This window comes from Microcaecilia unicolor, chromosome 9 (assembly GCF_901765095.1).
Source record: "Microcaecilia unicolor chromosome 9, aMicUni1.1, whole genome shotgun sequence".
In the NCBI taxonomy this organism is placed as follows: domain Eukaryota; kingdom Metazoa; phylum Chordata; class Amphibia; order Gymnophiona; family Siphonopidae; genus Microcaecilia; species Microcaecilia unicolor.
Genome location: NC_044039.1, coordinates 185,245,626 through 185,258,590, shown reverse-complemented (window position 1 = coordinate 185,258,590; position 12,965 = coordinate 185,245,626). Strand labels below are relative to the sequence as shown.

General features: G+C 41.0%; 1 protein-coding gene across 1 annotated transcript in view; it reads left to right on the top strand.

The window, feature by feature from the left end:
• The window catches only part of ADSS1 (adenylosuccinate synthase 1), a 98,385-nt gene that overhangs the window by 41,642 nt on the left and 43,778 nt on the right, over positions 1-12,965 (top strand). Inside the window, exons 3-5 of the mRNA XM_030214404.1 lie at positions 3,149-3,211; positions 5,715-5,765; positions 7,653-7,719. Coding sequence (XP_030070264.1) covers positions 3,149-3,211; positions 5,715-5,765; positions 7,653-7,719 — 181 coding nt within the window. The remainder of the gene's footprint in view (positions 1-3,148; positions 3,212-5,714; positions 5,766-7,652; positions 7,720-12,965) is intronic.

Below are 12,965 nucleotides of genomic sequence, written 5' to 3'. Positions count from 1 at the left end.
AACCGTAAAGGAGTATAATGCAGTTATCATATAGGTTCAAACACTTCTTACATCAGCCATGGAGCTAGTGTTTTAGCACTTACGTGCAACAGATATCTGTGTAACTTACAGTATTCTGTAAGTTACACAAGCACGTTTGAACCCCACCTTTGGTGGCCCTTGTCACCCAAAATAAAAATGCTCAAGACTAGTGTTCTTCACATCCTGTAGAGTCACCACACAAACAAAAGTCCATCTTGATTTAAACAAGGTGTCTAGCAGTGGAAGGACTGGGTGCGCTATTCCTGAGGTGATGGTCACAATTTGAATATTTTTATTTGAAGTTAAGAAGACAGGTTGCCTGCTCTGGCCAGTCCAGGGACCTCTTCTGTGTCCTGCCTCCTGATGTAACTTACTGTTTCCTTGTAGGCAGGATGCAACCAAGACAGTCTTTATTAATCGTTTTCCCGCCACAGCCCCTGAGCAACAACACAGACACTGCTGTGTAGCTGACACCAACCGGCACCTATTTTATAAAAGTCTGCTCCCCCTGAGATCAAAACCTGGCTATGCCTCTGCTTAATATTCTTTGATTTTGATTCCCTACTTCCTTCAGTTCAAAATGGCGCTTCTGATGTGGTCTCTGAGGTCCTTTCTCCCAATTATAAAATTATAAGGAATTCAATTAGATTTGAGGTAATATTTGTTGTTGTTTTTTTCACACCACTTGTTTTAGACTTTCTGATTTCTTAGCACTGGCTGCTGTTTTACGTACAGTGTTTATTTTTGTGTCAGTACAATACTGCCTATTTTGTTGGCCAAGTGCTATAATATCCCAGGAATATAATCTTATTACACCGGATATCTCTGGTATAAAGTACTGGAACAGATTTTTAATTCTTGTACTTTACGAATGTATAATGTGCCACCAATAGTCATAGCCTGCTACCCTTTTTTTATTGTTGACCCAACATTTCTTTTCTCTTGAGAACCAGACTGGGAGGTGGCACCATGAGTCTTCATTCACACTACCTGAGGATTTTTTTTTTAATTTTTTTTTTGTTGTTGTTGTTTATATTATTTTACTGAACATACTCAGTTGAGTCACGGTGACTATCTTGAGCTGGGAGCCATGTAGCCTGGTTGTGTTCAGAACCTTTTAATATGAGCCCTTGCTCTGAGCATCTGTCACTCCTGCACAACAAAAAACCAAAGTAGCAGTGTTCAAAAGTCTATATCACCATATCAAACAGATTCAAATATGTCAAAAAAACAGGGGGAAAAGTCTCAACAAGTACGACAACCCTCAAATAAGCAGTTAGTTGTACGTACAAAAAGTAATCATAGACTAAAAAAAATCCCTTAGACAAAAGAAAAACATTTTATTACATATTTTTCTACTTGTTGAGACTTTTCCCCCTGTTTTTTTGACATTTTTGAATCTGTTTGATATGGTGATGTAGACTTTTGAACACTGCTACTTTGATTTTTTGAAATTTTCAGGAGGAGTTAGCAGTTTTGACGATCTGTGTATGACATTGTGACTCCTGCACAACAACCACAGATCTGTCCCTCCTGTTATACCCAGCCCCAGCTGTCAAGTAAAAGTCCCAACATAGGAGTTGAACTGGAGACCTTCCACTTGAAAGCACACAGCACTTACCAGCTGAGTCACTAGGACAGCTCTTCTGCTCTCTTTTATTTACAAAGTGTCCTATTCACTAAGGGGAGGGGGGTCCTTTTTTACTAAGCTGCAGTAGCGTTTTTAGCTTGCGGTAGAAATCAGCTGGAAGTAAATTCCGAGACGCCCATTATATTCCTATGGGTGTCTCAGCATATACTACCAGCTGATTTCTACCGTGAACGTAAAAATGCTACCGTGACTGACTCCTAAGCTGTGTTAGCTGTTTAAGACATTACCATGAGCTAACGGTTATCGTGAGCCCGTGCAAGCAGTTAATGCCATTCTTTAACAGACAGCTGTTCAAATCAGGAATTATCTTGTGCTGATGCAGATGGGGGCATGGAATGGGCAGAAACTACACCCTATATGTGAAAGACATTACCATGTATTGACTGTTAATATAGCAAGCAACTCGGAGCAAGAGATGTAGCTAACTGCATCATGCATTATCAGTCATGCAGTTCATATGAATCAGGGCTGTACCGAATATTCGATTCAATTTGGCCCCAAATACATTATTTGTATTCGGACGAATAGTGGTTTAAATTCGAATATGAATAATCTGGGGCTCTACTGTGCTAAATCCTACTGAAATAAACCCTTGATCTCTGATTTCACATTGCTTCTTTTATTATTTGTTATGTTAAAGCCCAATACCCACTATTTATATCTGGTATTCGTATTCAGCTGAACAGTAAAATATGCTATTCAATACAGCTCTAGAAGCAGTGACATTTTCTCTGTGTTACCAACGGTCGATGCAGAGGTTGTACAGTTACTGTGGATTAGTGCTCAGGAACACCCTCATTCTACAACATGGTGACTAAATTCGCATACCAATTGTGTGCAAAGATTTCTAGAATGCTAGCACTTACACAGGGAAGTACATACTTATGTGTAAATGCTAGCAGAGTGCTTAACACTATCCTGTAAATGATAAACTCAAATAGCGCATAAATGCAAGGGGGTAGTCACAGGGGAGGAGCCTAGCCAGGGCATGGGCTGGACCAATCTCTGTACACATAACTGACAGAAAACTGTAAATTAATGACTGCCGCATATAGGCGTGCCCACTTATACCTGCTATTGACATGGTGTAAGTTGATGCGCCCATATATAGGCATATCAATGCCGACTTATGCTAGTATTCTGTAATGGAATCTTGGCACCCTGGTGATGTTCTAGAATTAGCATTCAGCGTGTGGCACTTGTGGTGCACAGTTATAGAATTATCCATTAAATGCAAAACATTAGCAGAGCTTAATCAATGAAGCATCTACTTCCTAATTTCATATCCTCATCCGTGTTGTGTAGAAAAAAATTCCCTTTCCACCTCAAAGTGCTGAAGCATTGCTGAATAGTAAATGAAGCTGTTGAAAATAATTGCCTTGCAACTGAGCAGCTATGTTCTCTAGAGGATGAAAAAGAGCATGCATTATTTGAAAGTTAATGCAGGCACTAATTCTCTTGTCTGTGTTCACACAGGTAATGGAGTTGTTATACATTTACCAGGCTTGTTTGAAGAGGCGGAAAAAAATGAAAAGAAAGGTAAATACAAACACATTTCACTTGCTTAAATCTAGCCAATAAACCAAAAAATCTTTACCTGCTGAAGAACAAGTAAACAATGATAATTAAATAATACATGGCCCAATATTCAAAAACATTTATCTGGGTTACTGCACTTTCTACCCAGATAAGTGCTGCTAATCGGGGGCCAGTCATTGATTTTCATCGGCATCCGCCAGATAATGATGCTGAAAATCATTGCACACTGCTCCAGTGCTATCCAGATTGTGCCGGGCAGTACAGAGACAGAGTGAGGAAGCAGGAAAGTATCCAGATAGTGGTGATATTTAGTGCCACTATCTGGATCACTGTCTGCACAGCTTGAAACAGAAGAATTGCTGTCCAGGGTTATCCAGATGGTGCTGCTGAATATCATCATTATCCAGATAATTCCAATGGCTGGTGGCATACCCAGATATTCAGACACTATCCAGATAACTATCTAGACAGCTTAAGACAGAAAAATTGCTGTCCAAGATAATCCAGCTAGTGTTGCTGAATATTGCTGTTATCCAGATAGCTCTGGTTGCTCGTTTTAACGAAACTGAGCATGCTCGCGCACGCTCAGTTTCATTAAAACGAGCATGCATGGCAACTAAAAACAGAACAGTGCGCCAGGTAATGTGAGACCAGCGCAGGACAAATGCTTTAGCTGACGTGGGTTGGGTACCTTCGCAGTGGCAGTGGGGGGAGGCAGAGGCGGCGACGAGGAGGCAGTAGCAGCGGTGGGGGGGGGGCAGAGGTGGCGGCGGGGAGGCGTGCCAAAATGTGCCCCCCCTCCCCACTGTGGGCTCTGGCCCACTCTCCTGTCGAGGTCTGGCTACTCCCCTGAATTCTGTGGGGATCACTTTCTTTTTAAAATTTCCTTGAAAGTGTCTGGTAACTCAGGGTAGATATTCTTATGTTTTTTTGGATACTGTTCATTTTAAATATTATTTGGTGGAAAGAGAGAAGATTAAGTGGATAATTAATATGATTAATTTAGACCCATTAGGCCGAAACACAACCGTTATGTCGAGTCTTTTTTCATCAATAAACAAGTATTTTTAAGATACATCTCTCCAGGTCTTGTATTGCCGTGGTCAAACATCCCACTTTCTTCTATATCTGTGTTTTCCTGTGGGACGTTCGAGTTCTCCGCTTGACTGCGGATTTGTTTGAACATATGCTTTGTGAAATGTACATCTTTTCTATTTTTGTATTTTGCAGAGTGCAGGAGAAAATACATTTCTGTTTCTCTTTTACCAGTGTTTACCTGGCTTTCTTGAGGGAGATCTCTATTTTGTGGTTCCCTGTTTTGTATAGTGAGAAAAGAATTAAATGTTCTTGGTATTGTAGAATGATTTGAAAAATTAGTGCTCATTATTGCTTGTTATGTGAATGAATATTCCATCACTATTTCATTATTGCTTGCCAGACCAGTCCAGTATTATTATATTTTAAGGGCATTTGTTTTAATTCGTGTATTCAGTCCTTACATGTACATGATTTTGCTTTTTAAACCCAAAAGTAAATCTTAAGTGTGGTTAAACAGCGAGGCTTCTGTGGATAGGGACAGAGTTCGCGGGGATGGGGCGAGGATGGGGACAGAGTTCGCGGGGACAGGGCGAAGATAGAGTTCGTGGAGATGGGGTGGGGACGGAGATAGAGTTCACGGGGACGGGGTGGGGACGGGGATAGAGTTCGCGGAGAAAGGGTGGGGACGGGGACAAACTTTGTCCCCCTGTCATTCTCTAATGCAAATCTCTCTCATGAATATTCATCGTGGATATTCCAAAAACCTGACAGGCTGGGGTGCCTCCAGGATCAGGCTTGGGAACCACTGATCTGGTTTATAGTTTATTATAGGTATGTATACATGTTTATTTTTGTGAAGAAAAATTTGTACATATATATGTGTGTGTTCATTTATTTTCTGGCAACAGAAAATTACACATGCAAGTGAAAAAAAAATGGACTGAGAACAGCAGGGGGATCAAGAGCAAGTTCTCCAGACCCTTTTATCTAAAGAATGGCAGGAAGCTGGTGGAATTCCCCACCTGACCAGCCAAAGAGAAAAACAAGAATATAAAGAACAGCTTGTGTGTGAAATTTTGTGTACTCCATGGAATACACCTTCCCTATCTCATATTACTCATTTGAAAGCAGTTTTGGAGAGGAAAGCTAAACACAGGGCATTAGGATTACATAAACTTCCCTTTGTTGTGCTGTCTACTAGCAGTAATTCAGAGTGCAAAACAAGTCTGCTGCCAATTTTTAGCAAAATAGTTTTAATTTATGGTGCGTGACAGCTTTATGCTTTAAACATACTTAAGTCCTAAAATAGCCACTGAAGAAGGGTGACTATTGCAGATTTAACATATCTGTATGCTCAATCCATCAAACAGAGAAAAATGAGAAACATCCTTGCACGTAAGAATAAGTGAATGTGAAAATAGTTCCCATGTTTAGATGTGGAATCATTATTTAATGTTTTCAACAGGACTGAAAGACTGGGAGAGAAGACTGATTATATCAGACAGAGCACATATTGGTAGGTATTGCTTGAAGGTTGAGATTTGAAGGTTGTGTCATTACACAACTAATCTTATCAGCTCAAATGTTCATAATTTGTATTCAATATCCAGCACTTAAATATCCCTTTAAAAACATTTTTTTTTGTCCTTACCATGCTTTAACAGCAAAGTTAACGTGGTAAGCACAAAGGTTGTGTGGGAAAGGGGATGAGATTTAATATACTGCCTTTCTGTGGTTGCAATCAAAGTGGTTTACATATTTTATACAGGTACTTATTTTGTACCTGGGGCAATGGAGGGTTAAGTGACTTGTCTAGAGTCACAAGGAGCTGCAGTGGGAATCGAACCCAGTTCCCCAGGTTCTCAGGACGCTGCGTTTGGGGCATGCCCAGCAAGTCCCCTTGTCATTACTGCAAAAATAGGTTCCCTTATGAGTATTTGCAATTAGCATGGCACTTAACGCCATCTCTTGAGGAAGCAGCACAGGCACCCATGCTAACTGCACAAGTGATAGTGGGCTGTACTTATGGTGCACTAACTACAATGTGTCTTCCATACCAATTCTTCACCCATAAACTGCCCAGTTCCCTTGGTATGGCATCCAGCTAATGCATGAATTAGCACACACTGTCAGGCCAACGCAGTTACCACATGTATGTACTAACTGAGGCATATTTTCAAAGCATTTAGACTTACAAGTTTCGTGGTAACCTGTGGAACTTTGTAAGTTTAAGTGCTTTGAAAATGAGCCCCTGTACAATGTAGTAAAAAGGCACCCAAATGAACAGAGCAAAGCAGGCTTTCCTCTCTGTCACTTATTCCTTAAAAGAGTTTGAGTGCCTGAAAAAGCCATAATAAATCCAAACAAGCAATTTGACTATTTTTGCAGCATAGATTGTCTCTGTGCAGGTAGTACATGTAACCTAGGTCTCACCCCACAGCCTAGGAAACCGGCTAAGCTCCTTTGGTCAGACACCTGGGACCAGGATCCAAAAAATAAAAAAAACATTTTTCAGATCTGAAGAGCTGGGTGTAGTCCAGGGCTGAAGAAAATTTCTGGTAGGCCTAAAGGTATTCCCAACCTGAAGTATGCAAGAATCCACTTTCAAATAACAATCAGCAGTCACAATAGGTAAACTTTAAACTTTTCTTTTACTGGATCAACTCAAACCAAATAACAGTTCGTGGAACAACCCTCATAATTTCAGTTCAAATGCATAAGAGGCCAAAGTCACGTGGTTAATGTCCAGCATAAGCCTGGCTCATCCCAGATCAGGGATGCCCTGGGCAACTGGCAGAAACCCTGCTGGGAGGGGGGCTCCTCTTTGCCCACTTCCCTCCCACCTGGGGTGTCCTTTCCCACCAGGCATTCCTTCTTTCTCACATTTCCCCATGCCGAGGAACTGACCATAGACCCCCCCCCCCCCCTGCCAGAGGTTTCATCAGCCAGCCACACCAGTACTCAGGGTCTCAGCTGGGGTTGGGAACTAAAGACTCCTTTCAACTAAACATAGTCCCTTTTATTTGTCATCTCGCCCCACCTCCTGAGGCCGGGCTCCCCTCATCGCCACCCACCTGGCCAGCTTTTCCAGCTCCCATTACGATAGTGACCCCCCCAGGAGATCCTCCCACCTCCTGCTTGGCAGCAAAGACATTCTCATGGGAGGCCACATATATGATTGTTGTTATATTAAGCAAATTTTGTATTGATAAATAAATAGTACTATGTATAATGTGATAATTACTGTGGTTGCGTGGGTGAACAGTACATAATATATATATTTATGCCTGTTATAAATCCTATTATGCTTTCATAACTTAAATTTTATGTACTCTAAGGTGCTGTGTTTTCCTTTGATTACTAATTTAATTATGTGTGTGTTTTTTTATGTGTTGATGAGCAGTGCTTGATTTTCACCAAGCAGTCGATGGACTTCAAGAAGTACAGCGTCAAGCACAAGAGGGGAAAAAGTAATTCTATGTGAACACTTTTATACTATTAGTAACTTTTAACATGTGAAATATTGATAACTGGGAGGTCAATTTTCAAAACCACTTACATGGGTAAATAGCGATGTATTCAGGTACATAAGTACATAAGTAATGCCACACTGGGAAAAGACCAAGGGTCCATCGAGCCCAGCATCCTGTCCATGACAGCGGTCAATCCAGGCCAAGGGCACCTGGCAAGCTTCCCAAACATACAAACATTCTATACATGTTATTCCTGGAATTGTGGATTTTTCCCAAGTCCATTTAGTAGTGGTTTATGGACTTGTCCTTTAGGAAACCGTCTAACCCCTTTTTAAACTCTGCCAAGCTAACCGCCTTCACTATGTTCTCCGGCAATGAATTCCAGAGTTTAATTATGCGTTGGGTGAAGAAAACCTGTCTCCGATTTGTTTTAAATTTACTACACTGTAGTTTCATCGCATGCCCCCTAGTCCTAGTATTTTGGAAAGCGTGAACAGACGCTTCACATCCATCTGTTCCACTCCACTCATTATTTTATATACCTCTATCATGTCTCCCTTCAGCCGTCTCTTCTCCAAGGTAAATTGGTTTGTTTGAAAATTTTCTTCCTCTGCTTGACTAGAGACACACACAGCTTCCATAGCTTGTGCAGTTTTAGCAGGAATAAAAAGAGGCATTTCTGGAGCATATTTGGATTGAGGGAGTAGAACAGTGCATGTTGAAAAGCAGGATTGAATCAGACACAAAAGTGGGTGATGTCATCCAGCAGCACCAGATACAACAGTGCTCCCGCAGCTCAAGAACTAGTGGAAATTTCTAAAGTAAGCATGGTGCTTCCCCTGTGCTGCTGTTCCCTTAGTGTGCTCAGTTTTGATTGTACACTCTGCCAAACAGATATGAAACAAAATTCTCCTGACTTTTTTTTTTTTTTTTAAGGATCTTCTCTTCTAGTTGTTTTGACCTTGTTTTTCATCTTTTTTGGTTGTTTTAGTTATATTCATTTCAAAGAATTGTTTGGCTATTTTTGTTTTGACATTTCAGGACCATGGCTGCCTGTCCTGCAGGAGAAAGATAGCCAGCAATGATACCCATAGACTTTGTGTCATTTGCTTGGGTTCAATGCTTCACCAGGAGAGCTGCTATGAATGTGAACACGTCTCTGTGAACCTAAAAGAATCGCCTCCGCCAGGTCTGTGACCATTATGAGGCAGAGAAGAGGTTCTTAAAAATTAACAAAAACAAAATATTCTTTGCAGAGTTTGGCTGACTCTGTGCACACCAGCAAGTCCTCCTCTCTTGCTATTGCCTCCATCCCTTAGTTGCCTCAAAGTTATGTTGTGAAAAAACAGCACCATTACTCTTCAGACAGGATGTCAGTCTCCACTGAGACTTGTCCACGGAATCTCAGATGTCTTTGGCACAATCACACAAGTATGAGCAATCAGAACATTCTAAACCATGTAGTTTAAAAGCCCATTACAAAGCACCATCATCTCGGTGAAGAAGAGCATAATCATGGCCCCACCTCGAAGCACAAGAAGTTAGAAAACACTTCTGTACTTTCATTTATGCATAAGAAGATACTTTACAATTTTGATGCAGGCAAAATGACAATTACAGCTGGTTCATCCAGTTGTACCACAGACAGTTCTGTGCTGAGATATTTCCAGTGCAGAAGTGGTGCAGATATCATTATCACTCTGCTGTGGATAATTTTATTACTGCCTACATTAGCAAAGGGTACACATGCACTTTTTACTATGCAGATTTTGCCAGATCTTCAAAACAACAGCATGTACGTATTTTACCTTTCAAAGTTTGACGGGAAAATACCACACACATTTACACTACTGAGGTGTGACTTTTTCTACTACTACTACTACTATTTAGCATTTCTATAGCGCTACAAGGCGTACGCAGCGCTGCACAAACATAGAAGAAAGACAGTCCCTGCTCAAAGAGCTTACAATCTAATAGACAAAAAATAAATAAAGTAAGCAATCAAATCAATTAATGTGAACGGGAAGGAAGAGAGGAGGGTAGGTGGAGGCGAGTGGTTACAAGTGGTTACGAGTCAAAAGCAATGTTAAAGAGGTGGGCTTTCAGTCTAGATTTAAAGGTGGCCAAGGATGGGGCAAGACGTAGGGGCTCAGGAAGTTTATTCCAGGCGTAGGGTGCAGCGAGACAGAAGGCGCGAAGTCTGGAGTTGGCAGTAGTGGAGAAGGGAACAGATAAGAAGGATTTTTCTGAGTTAAAACTGAGCTAAAATGCTTGTATACTTGAGAAAATATAGAAGTATTTATGCAAGTGCAAACTTCTTCCCAAACCCTGCCATGAATGCCTCTTCAAAATGTGGGGAAACTTACGCATGTTCAGGCACTATGGAGATAATAGGACGCATATGTGAGAAGCCCAAGCAGGTGCCTATTGTATGAGTTCAAATATCTTTTATTGATTTTAAGATAAGATATACAACAACAACAAAAATAACAGGTATACAGACCATTCTTAGCTCAAAGCTATTATGTTAACCGGTATCTTCATGATATATAGATCCATTTTTCCCCAGCGATTTAAGGGCTGAATCCAATTATTATCCCTTACTTTGATAATGTTCTCATATTTACATATTAAACACACCCAGTTTCACCACAGATTAAAATGTAGACTCCTGCTGTCCTTCCAGTTCTTGATAATAACCTTTAATGCTACAAATAATAAGAAATCAATAGAAAAAATTGCTCCGCAGACAGCACCAACTGTACTACTAAGAATCTCCAAATTACTATTTTAAAGAAGAGCATAAAATCTAAATTCAAAATGGAGATAATTCACTTCCAAGCTATGGACCACAATATCTGTAGGCTGGTGTAACACAGTGGTTCCCAAACCTGTCCTGGGGGAACCCTAGCCAGTCAGATTTTCAGGATATCCACAATGAATATTTGTAGGATAGAATTACATCTATTGCATGTAAATCTAACTCATGAATATTGATTGTGGATATCCTGAAAACCTGACTGGCTGGGGTTTCCCCAGGACAGCTTTGGGAACCAAAGGTGTAACATATTCAGATGCCTTCAAGCCAGATAAACAGTCTCACCTACTTGCTTTCACATAACTTACAGCAACAGCAGGAAGTGATGTATTCTACCCAGGTGCACCCTCCATTTCCTAGCGGGATCATAGGACCTGAATTACAAAGCCGCACTACTGATTCTTAGTGCAGCATATGAGAGGAAGCCCATTCAATTCCTATGGGCTTCCTCATATTTGCCGCATGGGAATTGCTAACATGGCTTTGTAAAAAAAGCCCATAGAAACTTACACAATAGCCATCATACCCTGGAGGAAAGGAGAAACAGGGGTGATATGATACAGACGTTCAAATATTTGAAAGGTATTAATCCGCAAACTAACCTTTTCCGGAGATGAGAAGATGGTAGAACTAGAGGACATGAAATGGGGTTGAAGGGGGTCAGACTCAAGAAAAATGTCAGGAAGTATTTTTTCACAGAGAGAGTGGTGGAAACTTGGAATGCCCTCCCATGGGAGGTGGTGGAGATGAAAACGGTAACAGAATTAAAAAATGCGTGGGATAAACATAAAGGAATTCTGTTCAGAAGGAATGGATCCTCAGAAGCTTAGCGGAGATTGGGTGGCAACACCAGTGGTGGGAGGTGGGGCTAGTGCTGGGCACACTTCTACGGTCTGTGCCCTGAAAATGGCAGATACAAATCAAGGTCAGGTATACACATAAAGTAGCACATATGAGTTTATCTTGTTGGGCAGACTGGATGGACCATACAGGTCTTTCTCTGCCGTTATCTACTATGTTACTGTGTTATTATAACTCATCACAGCTGGGGCAGAAATGCATCATGAGAGGGAGAGAGTACCTTTATCTTGCTTGCAGGATCTGCATGAATTACTATGCGTATTTGTACATTTTTCTAACTTTCTCAGGATCCACAAAGCACAATGATATAGAAAAAATAAAGACTGCATGAAGGTGCATATTTTAAACCTATATTTTGAAGGCAACATTAGTGCTTATATGTCTTTATGAAAGAGGATCCCAGAACCAGCCTCCAATAGCGCACAAATTCCCACACACAAACTTAAATTCATGAAAAAGATGTAAATGTGAGCACATCCTCTATGGGGGGGCATTCTATAATCTGTGCCAAAAAACCCCACACGGTTAGCATGCTTCTATAAACTATGCCCCAAATTACGCATTGTTTATGCTCATGCGCTGTTCTTGTAACTAAAATTTAGGCGCACCCATTTAGGCCGCTTAAAACCAGGCCTAAACACCTATGCCTAAGGCGCAGATCAAGTGTGTTCTATAATAGTGCACATAGTTTTTGGGAATGCCCACAATCCGCCCATTGCCATGCCTCCTTTTCGACTGTGCACATTAGAATTTATGTGCACTGCATTATGATATACACCTAGAAAGTTGCACATGTCAATTTCAATTAAAGCCAATTACTGCTGCTAATTGGTTGTTAAGTACCAATTATCAGCACTGATAAGCTTGTTAATCAAGTTGTACATGCAATTTGGCCATGTGGCCAAATCAGCATGCACATCTTCAGACGCCATATATAGAATTTGGGGGTATGTGTATACCCAAACATTTTATAAAGTACGTGTATACATCACAACTCCACCTTCATTCTGCCCAATCTACTTTTAAAACAAATAGGAGGAAAAATGTTTTCACTCAAAAAAATAGTTAAGCTCTGGAACTCGTTGCTGGAGGATGTGGTAATGGCAGTTAGCGTATCTGGGTTTGATAAAGGTTTGGACAAGTTCCTAGAGGAAAAGTCCATAGTCTGTTATTGAGATGGACATGGGGGAAGCCACTGCTTGCCCTGGGATTGGTAGCATGGAATTGTGCTACTAACTGGGTTTCTGCCAGGTACTTGTGACCTGGATTGGCCACTGCTGGAAGCAGCATACTGGGCTGGATGGACCATTGGTCTGACCCAGTATGTCTATTCTTATGTTCTTATCACAGGCAAGCTCTGTAGGACTCTAAGGAACCTGCTTGTCTCTAGCCAATGAAAACACAATATTGGAATACCATCCTGCACTGACAGTAATGTAGTTGGAAAACTCCTATTCAGCTTTGAGGGAACAGTGTTCAGCGTGTTGCATTCTGATGCCTAAAGTTTGGCGCACATTACAGAACTGACCACTTAAAGATTACTGCGCAGTAACTGCTAGTGCAC